This window comes from Pyrus communis, chromosome 2 (assembly GCF_963583255.1).
Source record: "Pyrus communis chromosome 2, drPyrComm1.1, whole genome shotgun sequence".
NCBI lineage: Eukaryota > Viridiplantae > Streptophyta > Magnoliopsida > Rosales > Rosaceae > Pyrus > Pyrus communis.
In genome coordinates this window covers 6,720,200-6,742,371 of record NC_084804.1, presented here as the reverse complement: position 1 = coordinate 6,742,371, position 22,172 = coordinate 6,720,200, and the positions used below count along the sequence as shown (strand labels likewise).

Below are 22,172 nucleotides of genomic sequence, written 5' to 3'. Positions count from 1 at the left end.
TTCTTTTTCCCCTTTCCAGACAAAAGAAGATAAGGAGATTGTGAACTCCTTAGACCAACTCCAATGGTGGGCTAAAAGCCAAATTACCTCTCAAAATTTCCCCCCAAACCCACTCCAACCCAAGAGGAAATTTTGGGCTAAATGCTAAATGCTAAACCAATGCCAAATTTCCCTCAAAATTTAGCCCAGAAATCGGAGTGGACTCCACCTAATATTTATCGGAATTTAAATTTTTTTGGATTAAAATGTTCATAAAATTAATTTACAATAGTCTACATATTTAATTTTTTTTTTAAATTTAATTTAACAAAAAAAATAGCCTAAGTTCATTCTTTAATAATCCCGGGCTAAAATTTTAGGCTAGAACGGTTGGAGCAGAAAAGTTGTTTCTAGGCTAAAAGCTAAATTTTCCGGGCTAAAAAATTTAGCTTTTAGCCCAACCATTGGAGATGGTCTTATTGGGGTTGTCGTCCAGAAGAAGGAAAAATAAAAAAAATAAAGTAATAACAAAATATTGTATTTGTCCTTTTTTTTTTAGATGTATATAGTATATAATATATATATATATATATAATGAATCTAAAAAAATATGAACCAATTTACATATTAGTCTAATTATATAGATTAGAGAGTTAAATCAAACACTTGCACTACTAATTAATTAAAAAAAATTCGGGTTCTCACAAGAATTATATAGAATTGTTAATGATGATAGCGGAACCCTAGTATATAAAGTGAGATACTCCTGCCATGGATTTACACCAGTTTGGTGAAGCATTCAAAAATGCCAAGAAAGCCCCTTCGTTTTCTTAACAATTGAAATCCAAAAAAGTTAAGAAAATGAGGATAAAATGGTAAAACCAGTATTACTACACGGGAGAGAAGATGAACGTGGTTTGGTTTGGAACCGCTATGAGCAGTTGCATTCGGTTTCTCTCTTTCTTCCACCATCCACCACACAAAAACTCAATCTTCTCAGTCTCTCAGGTATTTTTCTTTATTTTCTTCTCTTCTTCTCTTCTCTTGCTCTTTTTTGTGTTGATTTCTTTCTCCATCAAGTCCCCACTTTGCAACCTCATCAAGTAATCAGAATCAGGCAAGTGGTGAAATTCCTTTTCTACTATTGAACATAAATACTCAACACTCTGACTCTGCAATGGTTTTTAGATTTTTCAGGGTTTATCTAGCGTTTTATTTTACCTAATTCTACTTTTGGGTTTCATTCTTCGTTGATTTTGATTGTGTTGTTTTTGGACTACACCAACAACTTTGTGGAACGACTGGCTATAGAGATGCAGACCCAGAGACCATGCGGCACATTAGATAAAAATTTGACAATGTTTCGAAGAACACATACAGATCTAAAGGCTTTCCATCTATAAATATTTACTGGTAATTAGTGTTTGCAGATTGCCTCTTCAACTAACCATGTATGTTTCCTGTAATCGTCTTAATATTTCCCTAACCATCTTTGTTTCTTATTTTTTGAATGATATCTATAAATTATAGGGAATGCCCCGTCTGTACCAATTCCATGTATCCAACCCATCAAGTCCTTTTTCTCTAACCTTCTCCAAATTTGAATTTCACTGAAGTGAGGTTTTGTTTGAGTATTGGTAATTTGTTGCTTGCATTTTTGTAAGATATTCATATTTGTCGTTTTATTCTATTGGTAATTCATTGTTTGATTGGTTTTGTTGCTTTCCTCCGCGTTTGAACTCATATTCGTTAATCTACCAATTTTATTTGGGTGCTAAATTGCCTCTGTTACTCAAGGCTATCGTACTTTTAGTTAGATTGTTCTGTAATTTTCATTGAGATGCTTTCAATTCTCCTCTCATCTTAATTAAGTTATATAGTTTGAATTTATGCATTTTAAATCTTCCCTTTTATCTGGACTATTGTTAATAGTTATTTATAATTTATCCATTTCTTCTTGCAGGAAAGACAAAAGGCGGGTGCTTACTTTTATTGCATTGCACACACATGAATATGACTGCAAAATTAGTCACTACCAAGGTAAAAGACCATCAATGTTTCTTTATTCCTGTACCGTACACACGCATGCATATATATCCTTTTTATTTATTTATTTAAGCTTTTCAGTTCTTTTATCAAACATCAATAACAGTTCTTTTACCAAAATCAACGTAAATATATATATATATATATATCTTCTATCTATATATATAAAGGGAGAAGACCAGTTTGGTGAAGCATTCAATATTCTCATAATGTCCTCATTCAATAAAAAAGACAACACAAAAGTAACTGCTTATAATAGGGGTAACATAGTGAAATGAAACACAACACACATGAGAGATGCTTACGTGAGATATACTTTTTCTACACTCTTAGCCAAGATTGTTTTTATTCGTTGGATGAATCAAACCCTCCCTCAAAGCTTCACAATCAAACCCAAAAAAAAATAGAAAATAAGGACAAATTGGTAAAAAACTCATAACCGAATAGAAAACTGTAATGAAAAAAATATTAAATTTTTACTATAAATTGAGAGCAAGTAATACAAAAAAAAAATACATAGGAAACCGGAAATTAAAACGCATACTGGTCACGAGTCCACGTAATAGATAACCCATGAATGCAATATTGGTACTCATCTTGATTTAAAAAAAAAAAAAAAAAAAAAAAAAAAAAAAAGTAGATGAAAACATAAAGAGACGGATGCCGTTAAAAAAAATGAGAAAAAAGCGAAAAAAAAATGTTGGGAAATTGAGGAAAGAAACGTGGGAGAGAGACTGCAGGTTTTAGTTTACAAACTCTCACGTTATTGTAAAATTTGATCGAATGAAAAAAAAAACCAAATATGTTTAGAATTAGAAAATTTTGAAAAAAATTGAGGAAAGAAACGTGGGAGAGACTGTAGTTTACAGACTCACGTTATTGTAAAACTAATGGAATAAAAATAAATAAATAAATAAAAAGAACCCTAATATGTTTAGAATTAGAACTGCTATTCAGACATTGAACACTTGAAGCGTGTGAAGGGAGTAGTTTTGTAGAACTATAAACACGATCGTGCATGAAAAAAAATTCAAACGTGGGAGAGGAAGCAGTTTTGCGGAAGGAGATCTAAGTAAAGCACAAAATAGAGACAAATGGTAAATAGAAGAAGTTTTGCGGAAAAAGAGACAAATGGTAAATACAAACAGTTAAAACCGCATGAATTTCACTCCACTCCATTTGCACGTTGCACTTGCCACCTATAATTCCGGATGATTTTCTCTCTTAATAATAAAAAATCAATAAAAAACATTAAAATAATTAAAAACACCACGTTTATAAGATTGAGGATCCTCTCCAGATACCTCATTCAAATAAAACTGTAAATTCAAAATTTGTTTTATTTGGAAAAAAAAATAAAGGCCCGTGCCTCCTCTATTTTAGGTGGGAGAGATATTAATATCTCACAAAAATATATTAAAAAATAAGAAACCAACCAACGTGGGAGAATCCTACATGTCCTATCATTCTTCTCTCCTTGAATTTCTTTTATTTAATCAATTTCAACTTCCGTTACATCAAAATTTTCACCCACTACCAAGCAGTAACTCCCCATATTCAGTTACTTGCAGTTTACAAATTTCACTTCAATACCTTTCATATGCTCAGCCAAGGAAAAAATTTCTAAGCGTAAAATGAAAAGGACGTTCAAAATGGTGTCATCAGTTCCAAATTCAGGGAGAACCATGAACAACCGTAGAAACAAAAACTACCAAGAACCCACGTACCAGAAAATAAATGCAAAAATGATATTGCGTTCAACAGTGGTGAGTGTGTGAGAAATATTAGTTGTGTTTTATTGAAAAATTTTTAAAAAAAAAGGTCATATAATACTCCACTCCTCTTCTATTTTCGGAGAAAATTTTAATCTAACAAAATTGTATTCAAAAAATATCTAAGAAATTTAAAAATGTGATAAAAAGAATTAATATCTCACAAAATTCTATATTTATATATAGATATAACGAAACCAACGTGGGAGAAAGAAAGGGGTAGAGGTTGCCTTGAGTTTTCAAAAAGGAGTGTAATTCGCCCACTACAAACGCTAACTTCCCAGTTCATAAAATCCCATTTTTTTCGTTTCTACCCATTTTCCCATATCCAAATTCAAATGTTCTAATTTTCCCCTCAGTTATGTAATTGCTATCAAGAGTTGTTACTTGATATTATAGACTCTCACACTCCAACGTGGGATAAAACGGGTTTAAGCAACGTCCGAGTCATCATTCTTCTTTTTTTTTTTTTTCAAATTTTTCGCTTTTTTTGCTTTGCCATTCTTCTCTCTCTCCCTCTCCCTCTCCCCAGGCGTAAAAAGGAAATTAATCTGGGTGTAAGCTTCTTTCTTTTCACTTCCATGGGTTTTCGCCTTTGAAACGTATGTGCTATAGCTTTTGTGGTTAAAATCTTGGTGCTTTTTATTTCAATTTTCTTATTCTTTCTCTCTCCTTTTTGTTATAGGGTCAAGACAATTCTATTAGGCTCCAAAGTTCAAAGGTTTGAGTAACTTTGGGTAAATCTCAATCCAAATTTACCTTTTCAGTTTTTAGGTTCTTTTTTACGCTTTATCTTTTAGGTGATAAATTTGATGCGGTCTATTGCAACTTTCAGGATGTATATATGAGTTTGTATTTAGTATTTCTAAGTCAATTTTAGTTTTTTAAACTTCTTCCTTTGAAATTTTCATCGTGCGATTTTTAAATTTTGGTCAGATTATAAGTTTCACTTTTGATTATCTTAATGTGCTATACGTGTGCTATGGTAATTTTAAAAATATAAAGTTTTCATTCTTAGGATATTTACAAGAATACCCACAAAAATGAAGAAGGAACCTATTGATAAGATCTCAAACAGACGTGTCTCTATTTTTACACCTGGTTGGGAGATATCTGTCGGAGTAAAAACTACTAATCTAAGCCAACTAATTCTCAAAGAGTGGAAAAAGAAGAAGCATGAGCAGTATGTATCCTAAATTATATACAAATTTGTTACAAGAAATCTAACATTATATATACCTTCAATATATAGGTGGCGCATGAAAAAGGCTGTGGAAGAATTAAAACCTTCAACAACTCCTCAGATCATACGTATTTGGAATAAAGTCCAACAAATAAGGTACAACACCATTTCTTACCTATTTATTTTTAATGGCATTCTCTATATCATTCTACAAATTAATTATCTCAAATTATAAAATAAAATAAAACAATTTATGGGTGCAGAAAAAAGATTAACAGTGGCCAAACAACTTTTCTAAATACGGTAAGTCTTCTCTTATTTTCATACAAAAGTATACTATAAATTCAAATTGCATTCAATTTTCAAATATAAATAAAATTGCATTTTTTGTCAGTTTTACAAGCATCACACCTGTCTTAAAGTACAAAGGTTGAAGTACAAGATTAAGGTAATATTTCTTATTATTTAATTTTGTAAATATGATTACAATTTGTTACCTCAAACTTGACAAATATATTTATCTTTCAGTATTCTACAAGTAACTGGAGTAAAAGTATTGCCATGAGAAAATTGTCAAACTTAAAGGTATTTAGGTTAAGTTGCTTACAATCTTTATAGTTGGGATTGTGCATTATAGTTAGACTTCTTATTTTATCATCATTGCTTGCAAATTAACCATGAAAATCTAAAGCATCAAGTGCAAGCAAATGGGTGGCAAGCATGGCTTTGATTTCACACGTAGACGCTATGTTTACATATGTACATGTTGTCCATATTTTGCTTTGTTTCATATATTAGGAGTTCATCCCTAGCTAGCCTATAACTTTGATTGAAAACTTATGAATCTGAAACATTTTGATTTAAGGACATTAAGTGTTGTTAATATGTATTTAGAAATCAAATTACATGTCATATTTTCATATTTTTTTATTTATAAATAGTATATGTTTTCCCATTTTATCTTCGTTGTTGTTTTAAAGAAAAAATAGTAAAAAATGTATGAGAGATTACTCATATATGTGCAAATTGGATGGAATATATGCTCCTAAATTATTCAACAAATGTGGCAATATGACAATATGGCATGCAATAACACCATTATCACTTTGGAATGATGGGATGATTGTACGGTAACACCATTATCTCATCAACCTTTCTTCAACTCAAGCAATTGGAACTACGTAGCTTGGCCCATGCTCTAATGTTGAACATCTTAGTCCCAACCCAAAATGGCACACCCATAATTATGTACTCACTCCTCTAACTGCATCAACTATCCCATTCACACAACCATTGAACAAATGATATGTCAACCTGCTCGAATGACGCCAAATATTGCCCATAATACCTTTTTGTCCACCATAATAAAAAAAATGTTGTTGTGCACCCTTTTAATACAGCCACTAATCCTCATGTTACAAAATATATGGATAATTTCATATTTTCTATACAACATTAAATAATTAAGCATATTTTTTTATTTTTTATATGAGAGTTTAAGGAACCTAACTCTTGATCTTCTTCTGTACAATATATAATGGTAAAATGGTACTGATGGAGATAACAAAATTCTAACTAGACTGAGTAACTTAATTACCAAAGTCATAATAATGATCAAGCATAGCTCATTTCGTGAAATCAAATTCTATCAGCCAAAAAAAAAAAAAAAAAAAAGACACCATAATAATTAGCAAGCAAAAAAAAAAAAAAAAAAAAAGGTGGATTGGTTAGTGTACAATTCATAAATTTCATTTTTGGGTACAATGGGCAGGTGCAAAAAGACTAAGTTAGATGATTGAACATAATAAAAAATTGAAAATAATAAGAAATTGTTGTGATGGACACAAACACAATTTATAAAATAATTACTTAAATTACATATTATATTTTACAAAGATATTTTGAAAATAAAGAACAAATAAATATCTTCATAATTACTACTGTAACCTTCTTTATAAGTCACTTTATATATAAATATATAAAATATATTACTAATTGTAATAAGGTTACATATTATATTTAACTGAAATGTGCATCTTTACTAATTGTGCAACAAAGTCAATTTATAAGTAACTCAATTACAGGGACTTTGTTTAACTGATAAAATATAAAGTATATGCTTTATAATTGCAGCATTATAAAGTTACATTTATATGAAATGTCACAATGGAACAAAACTATCTTTAACCTTAAATGCCTTCATATATTAAAGTGGTATATGAAGGCATTTTAGTGCGATACTAATTGTAATTTAATATATGAAGATATTTCATATATCTTTGTAATGTAACATTATAAAGTGACCAATTACTTAAACTAATATAAATATTATATGACCTTATTCCAAAGTTTAGTTTTCTAATTTATAAGTAATTATCATTAGTAATTTCTAAAGCATAAGTGCATTAATACAAAGTCACTTTATATAGTTCAATTCTCACTCTTCACGGAGATTACATCTACTTCAAGTCCCATGTCTCCCTTTTCATAAGATCCCAGTACGTTTCTTTTCACCTCCATTTCTCCATTACCCTTTCGAATTTCTCCATTTTTTGTTTTTCTCTTCTGATTTTGTTCTTGGGGTTTGATTCTTTAGTTTGATTTTACTGCTGGTTTTTTTGTTCTTTTGGGTTTAGTCTCACCTTTTTATAAAACCCAATTGTAAGATAGTTCCTATGTTTGTGCATAGTTTTGTATTTCAACTGTATTATGATATGGGTTTTTTCTCCTAATTTGCTCAATTGTGAGTTGAGGTTCTGCATGCGCAGCTTCTTATGTATGTACCCTTTTTTAGCTGTAAAGCTACATGATTAATCAATTTTAGGTCTGTTGATAAGCAGGTTTCTGCTTATTTTTGTTTTCTAATTGATAATTGGGTTTACATTTGAAATACTGTGTATGTTTACATTGAAATACTGTGTACGTAGATTGGTATGAATAAGTGGCCATACTATTTCAGTGTTTGTTGGGGATAAGAGTGGAATCATAAACCGAATAGCATGAGTTTTCGCCACGAGAGGTTAGAATATCGAGTCTCATGCTGTTGGTTTGAACAAGGACAAGGCTCTCTTTACCATAGTTGTGTCTGGGACTGAAAAGGTGTTGAGGCAGGTTGTTGAATAGCTCAACAAGTTGGTGAATGTGACAAAGGTTAGTGGACGTCTTTAGTATTTCGTGTAAAACCTTTTGGTAGTTTCTGCATTATCTTCACTTATAATTCTGCTTTATCAGGTCAAAGACATCTCAAGGGAGCCACAAGTAGAACGTGAACTAATGCTTATCAAACTTAATGCATATCCAAGTATCCGTGCAGAGGTAAAATTTTCGATCATCCAACCAATATTTGGATAATCGTTCTAATATGTTTAAATGATCCACCCCTAAGAATAATCATCAGTAATATGTGGTTTGAATTGATTTCATTGCATTTCAGGCTTAATGACTTGAAGCAACGTGGTGAGTTTTATGCTCTTCGTTCGATTATAGTATATTCTTTTACAATGACTTTAAGTATTTACATAGACAGTTTTGCAATCTAATTTTTTTTTTTTTTTATAAGTTTTTGCTAAAGATGCACAATTCAGTTTGGATGTAGCCTTACAATTTTTTTATTAGAATATGATGTTTTAATTGCTCTCTTGCTGAGTAAAGTTTTGGACGGTTTGGCAATGTGTAACTGAAGTTCTGTTTGTCATTGTATCGATGTTGCAGTTTGCTTACTTGCCAAAGCTTTTAACGTGTTTCGGGAGTGATACACATGGAGAATACCAGTGGCTACACATTCCAGGTTTGAGCATTCGCTTGCTGTCTATTTGCCATACATGACGATAAAGAAAGCCAGCAAATTTTCAAGTCATGTTCGCTGATTAGGATTGGATTTGTCTTGGGTTAAGTAGAATTTGATTGAAGAGGCTAACATTAAGTATTTGTGGGTTAATTTTCGCATTGTTAGATTTTTTGTATGCAGAGAAAGGTTTCTGGCTCTTATATACCTAACTATTAGCCATTTATTTGTATTATTTCTTTGTTCCATATAAGTATTGCTTGCCATTTACAGATCAATTAAATTACAAGCATCTATTTGCATTTATGGACATATATTATGCAATGAATTTATTATGTCATTTTGGTTTTGGCTTTTACTTAGCCTTACTAAATTACATTAATTTTAGAGCATATTAAGCAACTTTTAACTATCACAATAGTTAGGTAAATAGATGAAGACCTATCCAGAAAAATGCACATAAGATCATTAAGGTATCTTATCCATGAATACATATTCTATCTGTATCATCATGAACTTAGTTTATCTTTTCCACTTTCCTCAGAACACTACATTAGGGGAGCCTCATGATCATTATTATCATTAAAAACATATGTGTGATACATCTAATGATCCTTATTATCAATAAGACTTAGATCTTATCCAACAATTCTACATCCAAATTCCAGCCAATAATTGGAATCCCCAATCTAACCAACTCAATATATAGGTCTACAAAAATAGAACAAATTATAGCTTTAATCAACTCATCTTTAACAGATTTTGGTAAAATAAAGTGTTCAAATAGAATCCAATATGTAGTAAGCTGTATTTTGTGGTATTGTGAGGATAAGATGATATTTATGCCTCTGTTTTTCTCAATAGGAAACTGAGATTGTATGCTACGGTTGAAGACGCCAACATAAATGCAACAGAAAGAAGAGGGACAAATAAAGAATAGAGGGTAAATACATTAGCTCCCTTCGGTTCTGTTAGTTGGCACTTTTCTCCTATTTTTCATTCTTTTTTATGGACGAATACATATTTATCATTCCTATATACAATCAGAATAACTATGTATTTCGTGTATCACCATCCTCTTTGCCTGAAATCTTATTTGGATGGTCCTGCTTATGTACGAAGTTCTTTCTTATATGATGAATGATTTCCTAGCCTATTTGGTGTTTCATTGTACTCTAGCGTTAGGTGTAAGAAAACAAACAACCATTAATTGAAACAAAAAAGGCTGTTTTCATGGCCTGATCTCAAATGAATTTGTATTAAATTAAAGGGTAAAATTTGCACACCACTTAAATTGGCACAAATTTAGCATTTGTACTTTGCTCCAAGAACCTACTTTGTCCTAATTTTTTAGAAATACCCCGTGTTTTTACAAACGCAAAAAATCTTAACCCAAAACCATTTTTAGGGGCACGTACCAAACATCTTAACAATAGATAAGATCCCAAAATATCTTAATGCAAAAATTTGGTTCGGAAACCATCTTTAAGATATTTTTAAGATGTTTTGTGTAAACATTTGGCACGGAAACCATTTTTGCGTTAATCTATATATATAAATCTTCTATATCTTCTATCTATATAAAGGGAGAAGCCCAAATAGGTGAAGCATTTTAAAATGTCAAAAATGTCTCTGTGTTTTCTTCACTATCAAACCTAAAAAATTTCAAAAAACTAGGACAAATTGGTAAAAAAACAAAATAAAATAACTACATAGAAAACTTTAATCGAAAAACACAAATTTTTTTTTTTTTTTTACTATATATGTAAAAAATGAATATAAATACAAAAAAAAAAGCAAATATGAAAACTTTAATGGAAAAACACAAATTAAATTTTTTTTTTACTATATATGTAAAAAACGAATATAAATACAAAAACCTAAAATTAAAAAAGTTACAGTAAAAATTAAACATAAGAAAATTTAAAATAATGTTGGAATGAAAACAAAAAACTTGAAAGAAAAACATGAACGTGCTTAACCAACCCTCACAATTTGATACGCAGTAGTTGGCAATTTAAGAACACAAATTAAAAAAATCATCTTTACCACATGTGTAAAAAACAAATTATAAAAAAAAACACTGGAATTAAAAAAGTTACAGTATTGTTCAAAATAAAAGTTACAGTAAATATAAAAAAAGAAAAGAGGGTAAATACATTAGCTCCCTTCGGTTTTGTTAGTTGGTACTTTTCCTATTTTTCCCATTGTAATTGTCAAGATATACTTTAAATGTATTGTGCAAAGAGGAACTATTTTTTTTTTTTATCATGCACGTCCTAAAAAGTTATCATGTTTTTCGTTTTTACTTTGTGTAAAGTAATGATTTAAATGTTATTCATGCACTTATCAAACAACATATGATTTTAGATGCAAGTTCCTACTTAAAGACCATGAACAATAGCAAGTATATGTAAATAAATAAAAAATAGTAGATGACAACATTAAGTACTCATTCAATAAAAAAGACAACACAAAAGTAACTGCTTATAATAGGGGTAACATAGTGAAATGAAACACAACACACATAGGAGATGCTTACGTGAGATATACTTTTTCTACACTCTTAGCCAAGATTGTTTTTATTCGTTGGATGAATCAAACCCTCCCTCAAAGCTTCATCCTAAATTTCATCAATGAATGTGGCCCCTTACATTAAAAAAATGGACGATGAAAACATCACTTCGATTTTTGATATAAGCACTATCCAACTATCCAAACAAACGGCAACTGTCATATTCATGTACAACCCACGTTCTCTTATTACGGGTTACACATTTCTAAAAACTTTTTATATTATGTCCAACCCACATCCGTCATTTATGATAGGGTTTAGGGGTATTAAAAAAGTTTAAAATTCTACTCATCCAGTTGACATAAAAATTATAACTCTATAAACAATGCTAATTTATAAAAGAAAAAAACATGAAAGCTAAATCATATCCAAGTCCTAACACCAACCGAGAAGTGTATATAGGCCCGTCATTTCGTTGCACTAATACCTATTACACTTCAAAAGTATTTTGTGATCATTTTATTTTGTTCTTTTGTATTATAGTGATGTGTAGATAAATGTTTTTTCTTCTTCTGTTCATAGGCATCTACGTAGACTTTTTCGTATTTATGGAATGTAACAGAATTTGTATTCAATTTAGGTTCATTTATTTTTTAATTTTTTAGATAAATTTTTCCATGGAGCGTGGCCAAAGTCGTGCAAGACAATGGCGTCAATCATTGAGTCCTGAAGAACATCAAAGATATCTAGCTCGACGACGTTTAATAGCACAAGAAAAAAGACAACAAATTCCAACTCTATATGATGATCATACTATGACATCCCCCAGTAACATACAACAAGAAATTCCTGGTATTTATTTCATATTTCTTTTTCTTTAACTCATACTAATGCAAAAAAAAAAAAAATCTAATTTCTAATTTTTCTTTTAACTATGCAACAAGTAGGTCCCAATAATATACAAGAACGGGTTCAGTTGGCTAACTATGATGTTGAGGTCGACCCCAGTAATATAGAACAACAAATTCCTGGTATTTATTTCAATTTCTTTATTTCTATTTGTTTCACACTTAAAAAATTTGGTTATTTTTTAAGAACAAAATTTAGTTAATTGAAATCTCATTGTATTCTTTTCTTCGATACTTTCATATTGATCTCAATGTTGTAGTTATTTTTAGTGGTAGTCTTACGAAATATTAGACTCACAACTAAATATATTAAATATTAAAGACAAAATTTTTAACTAATCGTATTATAATGTGGTCTATTTATTAGAACAAATTGAGCATGAAAGCGCGAATTCAAGGGTTTTGTCAGATATCACAAATCATGATGACCAAACTTCTACTAGAATGCGTACTCATATGGGACAGTTGGCACATTCAAATAGGTCACAAATATCTTATGGGATGCTCTCAATTCCTCCCCACAATGGTGAGCTTAGTATATAATTTTATCTTTATATAGATATGTGATTAGTTACAAAGAAAATTGTTATACTGAATGTTGGATATTCATGTAAAAATATCAGAAGAAGAATATGCAAATAGAACCAATTGTCATGTGCGCCAAACCAGAGGAAGAAGAAACCACAATTGTGCTAGAAATTATAATGAGAATCGGGGTATCCTAGGTTGCCAATTATCTGCTCCAACCACATGTCCGTACTGCTATGCACGATTGTTTGCTCGAGAAACTTTGAATATGTGTTGCTTGAAAGGAAGAATTGTTTTACCCCCAATACAATCCCCACCAGAAATGGTTGCTCTTTTCTCTGACCAAACAAATGAGGGTAGACACTTCAGGCAAAATATTCGAGCTTACAATCATGCATTTGCATTCACTTCAATGGGAGTACACGTGGATGAAAGAATTAATATTGGTGGTCGTGGGATTTACACATTTCGTGCTCAAGGTGCATTATATCATAAGATTGGTGGACTTTTACCAAATGAAGGGAACAGACCGCGATTTTTACAAGCTTATATATATGACACTGAGCATGAAGTTGAAAACCGAATGTGTGAAAGTGAAGTTTTAGATAGACGTGTGGTTGAAAAGATACAACATATGTTGAACAACCATAATCCTTTTGTTCATACATTGCGAAGCCTCGGACAACGCCAAGATTTGCCGAATTGCAAGTTGATCCTAAAAGAGCAACCAATAGATCGGCGTCAGTATAGTCTACCATCAGCATCACAAGTTGCGGCAATTATAATAGATGGAGATAATGCCACAATTGCAAATGGAAGGGATATCGTGGTGGAGACAATTAGTGGAAGACTTTCTCACGTCCGAGACTATGTTGGATTTTATGATCCCTTACAATATCCACTATTGTTGCCTTACGGTACCTATGGATGAGATGTTAACAGTCGTGATGATGGTGGAAGAGCAATAACATGTTGCGACTATTATGCTTATATGTTACAGGTTTGTACTAATAACATAATTTACTTCCCGGTATATATAGATGAATGATGATTCCTATATTAAAAGCAATATATGAAATTTGCTTTTGTAGATACGCCATAATGGATCATCACTTTTGCTTCGAGGTGGACGTCTCTTGCAACAATATGCTGTAGATAACTACATTAAAATTGAATCACAAAAACTTAGATGGTTGCGTTCTAATCAAGCCACAGTTAGAGCGGATCTCTACAAAGGACTTGAAGACTCTCTAAATGCAAGTCAACACAATGCAGGTATATATATCGTTTCAGTCATCGTTATTTAGAAATATAACTTTGTTTAAAGTGTGTAAAATATATACAGCTAATTGAAAATAAAATATTATTAGGTAGCATCGGGCGTAGAATTATTTTACCATCATCATTTGTTGGAAGCCCACGTGACATGTACCAACGATATCAAGACGCAATGACTTTGGTTCAAAGATTCGGAAAGCCAGATCTTTTTATTACCATGACATGTAACCCAAGTTGGGAAGAAATCAAAAGCGAATTACTCGCTGGACAAACTCCACAAGATCGCCCTGACTTACTCACTAGAGTATTTCGTGCAAAACTTGAGCAACTAAAAGAAGACATCATTGAAAAGGGGGTATTGGGCAGTGTTGTTGCTTACGCATACGTTATTGAGTTTCAGAAACGTGGTCTTCCATATGTGCATATGCTGGTTGTGTTAGATGAAAATGATAAGATCAATAACCCAGATGAGTATGACCGAATTGTTAGAGTTGAAATACCAAATGAAGATGTAGAGCCTCAACTTTATAATGTGGTGTTAAAGCATATGATTCATGGCCCGTGTGGGATTCATAATCATCTATCTCCATGTATGAAAAATGGGAGTTGTAAGAGAAAGTTTCCCAAACCATTTGCACCAGTCACCGTTCAAGGGAATGATTCGTATCCAATTTATCAAAGGCGAGGAAATCGATTGCCCGTCTCACTTAATCGACAAGGAAACATAATGGTTGATAATAGTTGGGTCATTCCATATAATCCATGGTTGCTGTTAAGGTATGATTGTCACATCAATGTCGAAATTTGCGCAAGCATAAAAAGTGTCAAGTACTTATATAAGTATGTTTACAAAGGCCCAGACAGAGTGACAGTTGAAGTGCAATCAGACCCTCAATACGATGAAATAAAGCAGTTTCAGGATGCAAGATGGGTTTGCGCACCAGAGGCATTATGGAAAATATTCAAGTTCATTATTAATCGAATTTATCCATCTGTTGAGCGAATGCAAATACATCTTCCTAATATGCACCAAGTTCAGTTTCGTGCCGATGAAAGCATAACAAATATTCTACATGATGAGAGTACAAGAAAGACAATGTTGACTGAATTTTTTACACTTAATCATGTGGATGCAGAAGCGCGACATTATTTATACATGGAGATACCATCACATTACAGATGGATTCAAGCTCAAAGAAAGTGGTCTAAAAGAAAGAATCGTAACAAGGTTATTGGGCGAATATATGCAGTTTCACCTGCTGAAGGCGAAAAATTTTACCTTCGGATTATTCTTAATCATGTTAGAGGACCAACATCCTTCACAAACTTGAGAACAATTAATGGGGTTTTGCATCCAACATTTAAGCAGGCAGCAGAACAACGAGGTTTGTTAGAAAGAGATGACAGTATTCGACAATGTTTGTTAGAGGCCTCCACAATTCAGATGTCGTTGGCTTTAAGAAGATTATTCGTCACCATATTGGTATATTGTGCACCAATTGGTGTTCGAGGGTTATGGGATGAGTTCTGTCCATTCATGATGGAAGATTATGTTTCCATGACTAACATAACTCTCACACTTGCTACCAACATACTCTTGCGTGAGTTGAACATACTTTTGGTTCAATTTAACAAGAGTATAAACGAGTTTGATTTGCCCCAAATGACAAGAGGAAATGAATCAAGTTCAGGAATGACCGGATGTATTGAAGATGAAATATCCATATGTATTCCACAACAAGATCTTGATGCAATTGAACGCTTAAATGATGACCAAAAAAGTGCGTTTAACATAATAATGGGTGCAGTTCAACGATCGGATAATGCAACTTTTTTTGTGGATGGTCCCGGTGGAACTGGAAAAACTTACTTATATCGCGCATTGTTAGCAAGCTTGAGAAGGTTGGGGCACATAGTATTAGCAACAGCATCATCTGGAATAGCAGCTACGATATTGCCTGGTGGGAGGACAGCACATTCTAAATTCAAGATACCACTTAGTCTCGATGCATCATCGATGTGTTCGATCGGTAAACAATCTGATTTAGCAAAGCTAATACAAAAGGCAAAGGCAATTATTTGGGATGAAGCAACAATGACGCATCGTCATGCATTTGAAGCACTCGATCGAACGTTCAGAGACTTAACAGATATTGACTTACCATTTGGGGGGAAGATAATGATATTTGGGGGAGATTTTCGACAAGTTCTTCCTGTTATCCGGAAAGGAACCAAGTCCGAACTAATCCAAGCAAGTGTTGTTAAGGCATCATTTTGGTCACAAGTAAAGATTTTAAAACTCAAACAAAACATGAGATCCATAAATGATTGTGAATTTTCAGAATTTTTACTTCGTGTTGATGATGGGAATGAAGATGTTATTATGGATGATATGGTAAAACTACCTGAATGCATGGTGATACCATGGGAGAGTGAGCATTCCATTAATCAATTAATTGCCAAAATCTTCCCTGACTTAGAGGATCATATAAATGATGCAACCTACATGGTGGAAAGGGCAGTGGTAACTCCTACAAATGAAGACGTTGATATGTTGAATGAAAAGATAATCAATATGTTTCCGGGTTTAGAAGAGACAATGTATTCATTTGATTCAGTTGAGGATGACGCAAGGAATTTGTATCAGCCAGAGTTCTTGAATTCAATCTCACTTGGTGGTTTGCCTCCGCACAAGTTAACTTTGAAAAGAGGTGCTCCAATCATGCTTTTAAGAAATATTGATCCGAAATTGGGATTGTGTAATGGTACAAGATTATTGTGTCGTGGTTCTTACCGAAATCTTATTGATGCTGAAATTCTAACTGGACAATTTGCCAGATCCAGAGTTTTCTTACCAAGAATCCCTCTCAAAAGTACTGATACTGCTGGGCTTCCATTTGAACTTACAAGAAAGCAATTTCCAGTGAAACTAAGTTTCTCTATCACTATAAACAAATCTCAAGGTCAGACAATACCACATGTAGGCATTTACCTTCCAGATCATGTCTTCAGCCATGGACAATTATATGTGGCTTTATCGAGGGGGGTCTCAAAGTCAACCACAACCGTGTTAGTAAAAAGTGGCTCCATAGTAGGCCAACAAGGTGTATTTACACGGAATGTAGTATACAAAGAAGTCTTGCTTCATTCCAGCTAATTATGGTGATTCCTAATAGGTAACAGCTTTATTAACGATAACCTTTCATTATGCATTTCTCACTTATCAATTAACTATTTTTATTTGATTTTTAATTTTCTCACTATCGTTTGTAGATTGGCAATGAAAATTTGAAGCATCAATCATGAACAAATGGGTGGAAATTGCAGCATTGATGTCAATATGTAAACTTTCTTTTCAAAAGACACAGTGACATATAGACTCTATGAGTAATGTGAATAATGTACATATTGTTATGTAGGATTTATATTTTGACATTTAAATTGTTTTGTATTTTGCTACGAGTACTTACTGTTTTCATCTACTAATTTTTTATTTATTTACATATACTTGCTATTGTTCATAGGCTTTAGGTAGGAACTTGCATCTAAAATCGTATGTTGTTTGATAAGTGCATGAATAACATTTAAATCATTACTTTACACAAAGTAAAAACGAAAAACATGATAACTTTTTAGGACGTGCATGATAAAAAAAGTTCCTCTTTGCACAATACATTTAAAGTATATCTTGACAATTACAATAGGAAAAACTAACACAATACACCTTTAGGGGCGCGTAGCGCCCGTGATACAAAAATGCCTCTCGCACGCACGTTAGTGCGTGCAGAGAGGCTAGTATTTATTATCTATTTATACTATATTTTATATCATTTCTTTAATAAAGATAAGGTCGATGATAAAAATAATATTTTTGTTTTACATTTGTATAATGTTAAAGAAACTAAATTTTTAGACAAAATTTTAGAAACTAAAAGATATGGAAATTGATGGTTCATTTATTACTTAAGCGTTAATAAACGTATTCATTATTATTAATGATATATCATTTATTTATAAATTTCATCTTCCTAGCATTACACTTTAAATATAAGACTTTACAAGAGTGCTAGGCAGTCAATGCGTGCGTGCGAGAGGCATTTTTGCATCACGGGCGCTACGCGGGCCTAAAGGTGTATTGTGTTTGTTTTTCCCATTGTAATTGTTAAGATATACTTTAAATGTATTGTGCAAAGAGGAACTTTTTTTTATTTTTTATTATGCACGTCCTAAAAATTTATCATGTTTTTCGTTTTTACTTTGTGTAAAGTAATGATTTAAATGTTATTCATGCACTTATCAAACAACATACGATTTTAGATGCAAGTTCCTACCTAAAGCCCATGAACAATAGCAAGTATATGTAAATTAAAAAAAAAAAAAAAAAGAGTAGATGAAAACATTAAGTACTCGTAGCAAAATACGAAACAACTTAAATGTCAAAATTTAAAACCTACATCACAATATGTACATTATTCACAATACCCATAAAGTCTATACGTCACTGTTTCTTTTGAAAAGAAAGTTTACATATTGACATCAATGCTGCAATTTCCACCCATTTGTTCATGATTGATGCTTCAAATTTTCATTGCCAATCTACAAATGATGGTGAGAAAATTAAAAATAAAATAGAAAGAGTTAATTGATAAGCAAGGAATGCATACTAAAAGGTTATCGTTAATAAAATTGTTACCTATTAGGTGTCACCATAATTAGCTGGAATGAAGCAAGACTTCTTTGTATACTACATTCCATGTAAATACACCTTGTTGGCCTACTATAGAGTCATTTTTTACTAACACGGTTGTGGTTGACTTTGAGACCCCTCTCGATAAAGCCACATATAATTGTCCATGACTGAAGACATGATCTGGAAGGTAAATGCCACATATAATTGTCCTGGTTGATGCTTCAAATTTTCATTGTGTTAGTTGTTTCTTATTGTAATTGTCAAGATATATTTTTAATGCATCGTGCAAGGGAGAGATCTTTTCTTTATTATGCACGTTCTAAAAACTTGTTATGAAAAAATACGTAATTCGTGTAATTTGAGGTTTTCCTTTGTTTCTCTATCAAAGTGTTGTCTACATGTGAAACAAAAGCTATGAAGGTATGCTAATGAACTATTTATGCTGCCTTATTTAATATAGGTTTTTTTGTGTTCTACATGTCCTTCATTTTTTCTACATTTCTATTTTATTTGATTTATAAATACATTCAGTTCTCTTTTAATTGGCTATATACTATGTGTGAGAGGTTTTATTAAACATGCGCACAATATATAGGCGTCTCACACATTGGTCATGTTTAACAAACGCCTAGAATAAAACTAAGAAAAATATTACTCTCTATCTTGATAGATTAAAAAACATGTATTTGCATGTCCTAACATATGATTCTGTTTTGAGGGTCTAGTTTGTCAATATTTGAAAGACACTCTTGTGCTCTCTTCAAAACAATAGGCAAGACAACAATATTGTTGGGAACTTTATCTTTGTTCAATCACATCTTCTCGGTATCTCCATTAGCCGTTAAAACCTTCTCTATTAGAAGCAACTTGTCCTACAGCTGCATAATATGCTCATATTAAATGCTCCAATAACAACTGGAGTGTTGTCAAAATGCATGTAGGCATACTCAATTGAAGGTGAGGTTCTGATCATGACAGAGTGCAAGAAATCCTGCATCAGGTTCAACCGAAGCACCAATTAATAGGTAAAAAGCTATATAATAAATTTTAGCTGGTGTTTGATCTAAAACTTTAATCCATCAGAACCACGAAGGAACCTAATTAAAAAAAGTAGGAACAACCACATTAAGATATAAAAACGATAATTTTTCTTTTTTAATTTTTACCTATACATGCATAAAGCGTATGACTAATTTTATGTTATATCTACAAAAGAGTAAAGCGAGTATAATTCATCTAACCATAAGAGATAGAAAAGGCAGCCAACCATGCAAAGAAGTTCTCTACAAAAAAAGGAATGCAAAGAGAAGGATTTCTCGATGACAGACATCTTTTGCTCAGGATTTCTCTTGTCGAACATTTTTTTATAGAAATTGTTTACCAAGCATCATGATCATGATGGTTTTCTCAGGCATTTCATTAAACTATACACATTAAACAAAATATAAGATGTCAAACAAACCAAATATTGGACTTGCCGCTTCAAGTTGCCATGGAAATCAAGTAGTCAGATACCTTCATAGCTTTTATCTGGATAACTTTCTTTTTGTATAGAGGACCCATAGCTGCTATCGGAAACATATAAAAAAAAATTAAAAAAGAAAAAAAAAAAAAAAAGGAGACCATTAAAACATGAAAATATAGAGCAGGAGACGAAGATAAAAGGTTTTCCCTGCAAAATCTAACCATACCAATTTGATCTCAATTGTAAGTGGGTAGTGTACCAAAGAGAGACAAAAAAAAATATTGAAACACAAAGAGGAAATGAATTAAATTCCAATAAGCTCCCAAACAATTATATGGCATAGATGATAAATCAGTAAAAAGTGGAGAAAGGAAACCGGCTTCACCCACAGAATCACCGGAGAGAAATAAACACCCAATCCTTGTTCATAAAGCTGCAAGATATGAAAACATAACTATGTGCTCATCTTAGAACCAAATTGTGTGACCCATTGAAAAAAACAAAAAGAATGAAAAGAGTGTAGTGTTCCAACAACTGCATGGAATTAGAGAAGAGCAAACCTGAGCGAGCAATGGCTTTAGTACCATCTTCTCTTCCTGCAAGATTTTTCAGATTTTTCTTTTCAGGTTCTTATTTTGTGGCCTTCTATATATCTCTCATCCACCAAAACTGCTCCATTTTTCACGATTAGGGCGTTTCTTTTCCTCCTCAACCCACTCTGCACGTTCTCTCCTTCCGCAAAACGGTTCACGGTTAGACGCATAGCAGTTTCCGATCCATTACTCGTGTGCCTTCTCCGTGTTTTGTTTTGTTCCACTGATTTTACTGTCTTGTCCTCATTTTAAATATTACTTTCGTTTTTGCCTCCTGACTTACGATTTTAACCCTATTTTATTTGTGTATTACAATTATAGTCCTTCTATATAGGAATGGGTTTGTGCTGTTTTTTTTTTAAATAAGGGCATTCTTGGTATTTTATAATGCTTCACCAAACTGGGGCTCTCACTTTATATTTAAATTCACTTTTATTATTTTAAATTTCAAAATCAATATTTTCGAAACTTTGTTCTAAATAATTAGCTAATGATTAATATAAATACAAATTATTCAATCAATTCTTATGGAAAACGACCTTACTTGAGTTGCTATACTACGATAAGTTTGTACTTTTGCAAATATTTTTAAATGTTTTTATCTCTAGTTTTTGTAAAGAGAAATTTTATTTGAATCCATGTAACCTCTCTCTACACCTAACTTAAACAGTAAATGTAAAATTACTTTATTACCTTATTTCATCACAAGGATCATGACCATGACCATCATGATGACTACTGCTTGGAGATTACCCAAGCGGCTGCCTCTTTGCCTACAACCGCTGATCATCATATGCTGTTCGAAAACATCGCAAGGAAGGTTTTCCGCCAGAATCATGCCGCCGAGAAGGGGCTGGTAGTGTTTGTTGTATTGACCGACTGAGGAAGGAGGTTTTGTCGCCCTTGAGAAAAACTATGGTGCCAAGGGACTAGGAACCTGCCAACCGGAGGGGTTATAGAGCGGCGTTCAAGCGAGAGCAAGTGGTTGCTGCCGATGAGATTGATCCCGATGATGCTGTGCTGCTTCCGAATGACATATTAAGCTATATCAAGTATCTTGAGCTCGAGCAAGAGGCTGATGTTAATTGGAAGAAAATGGTGGAGGTCTACTCAAAGCAGGGGAAGCTGAAGAATTGGTTGGCTGTGTGTGATATCGACAACACCTTGTCGGCGGGTTTGGCACTTTGGCTTTAGGGCTTTTGTTGCCTCAATTGAGTGACGAGCCGTGGAAAGGAAAGGTGGTGACTTACAGCTAAAAACCCTCGGCTCCATTCGATACAAGGCGAGGATCTTAATTCGAGGGCCGAATATATGCAGACTTTGATCAAAAGCCAGGACTGGACGGCTGATTTCGGGAAGGTGTTCGATGTGATTCTAGAAGAGGCAGTGAATGCGAATTTGAAGCCAGATAAGAAGGTCAAGAAGGCGCTT

General features: G+C 32.6%; 1 protein-coding gene and 1 long non-coding RNA gene across 2 annotated transcripts; both read left to right on the top strand.

The window, feature by feature from the left end:
- Positions 1 to 8,217: 8,217 nt before the first annotated feature.
- On the top strand, positions 8,218 to 9,909 carry LOC137721886 (uncharacterized). The gene is made up of 4 exons (XR_011066737.1): positions 8,218 to 8,295; positions 8,414 to 8,436; positions 8,692 to 8,767; positions 9,629 to 9,909. It is a non-coding gene; the product is annotated as an uncharacterized lncRNA (long non-coding RNA).
- A 4,256-nt stretch (positions 9,910 to 14,165) lies between these two features.
- LOC137724641 (uncharacterized) lies at positions 14,166 to 21,935 on the top strand. The gene is made up of 3 exons (XM_068463388.1): positions 14,166 to 16,973; positions 21,451 to 21,597; positions 21,675 to 21,935. The coding sequence occupies exons 1-3, from the start codon at positions 14,166 to 14,168 to the stop codon at positions 21,933 to 21,935; spliced, it is 3,216 nt and encodes a 1,071-aa protein (XP_068319489.1).
- Positions 21,936 to 22,172: the final 237 nt, after the last annotated feature.

Excerpts from the sequence above, each read along its gene's own strand:
- LOC137724641 (XM_068463388.1), top strand. The coding sequence starts at position 14,166 with ATGACTTTGGTTCAAAGATTCGGAAAGCCAGATCTTTTTATTACCATG. Across the intron at positions 16,974-21,450 it reads AAGGTCAGACAATACCACAT|GATCATGACCATGACCATCA; the intron begins GTAGGCATTTAC and ends TTTCATCACAAG. Across the intron at positions 21,598-21,674 it reads ATGCCGCCGAGAAGGGGCTG|GAACCTGCCAACCGGAGGGG; the intron begins GTAGTGTTTGTT and ends CCAAGGGACTAG.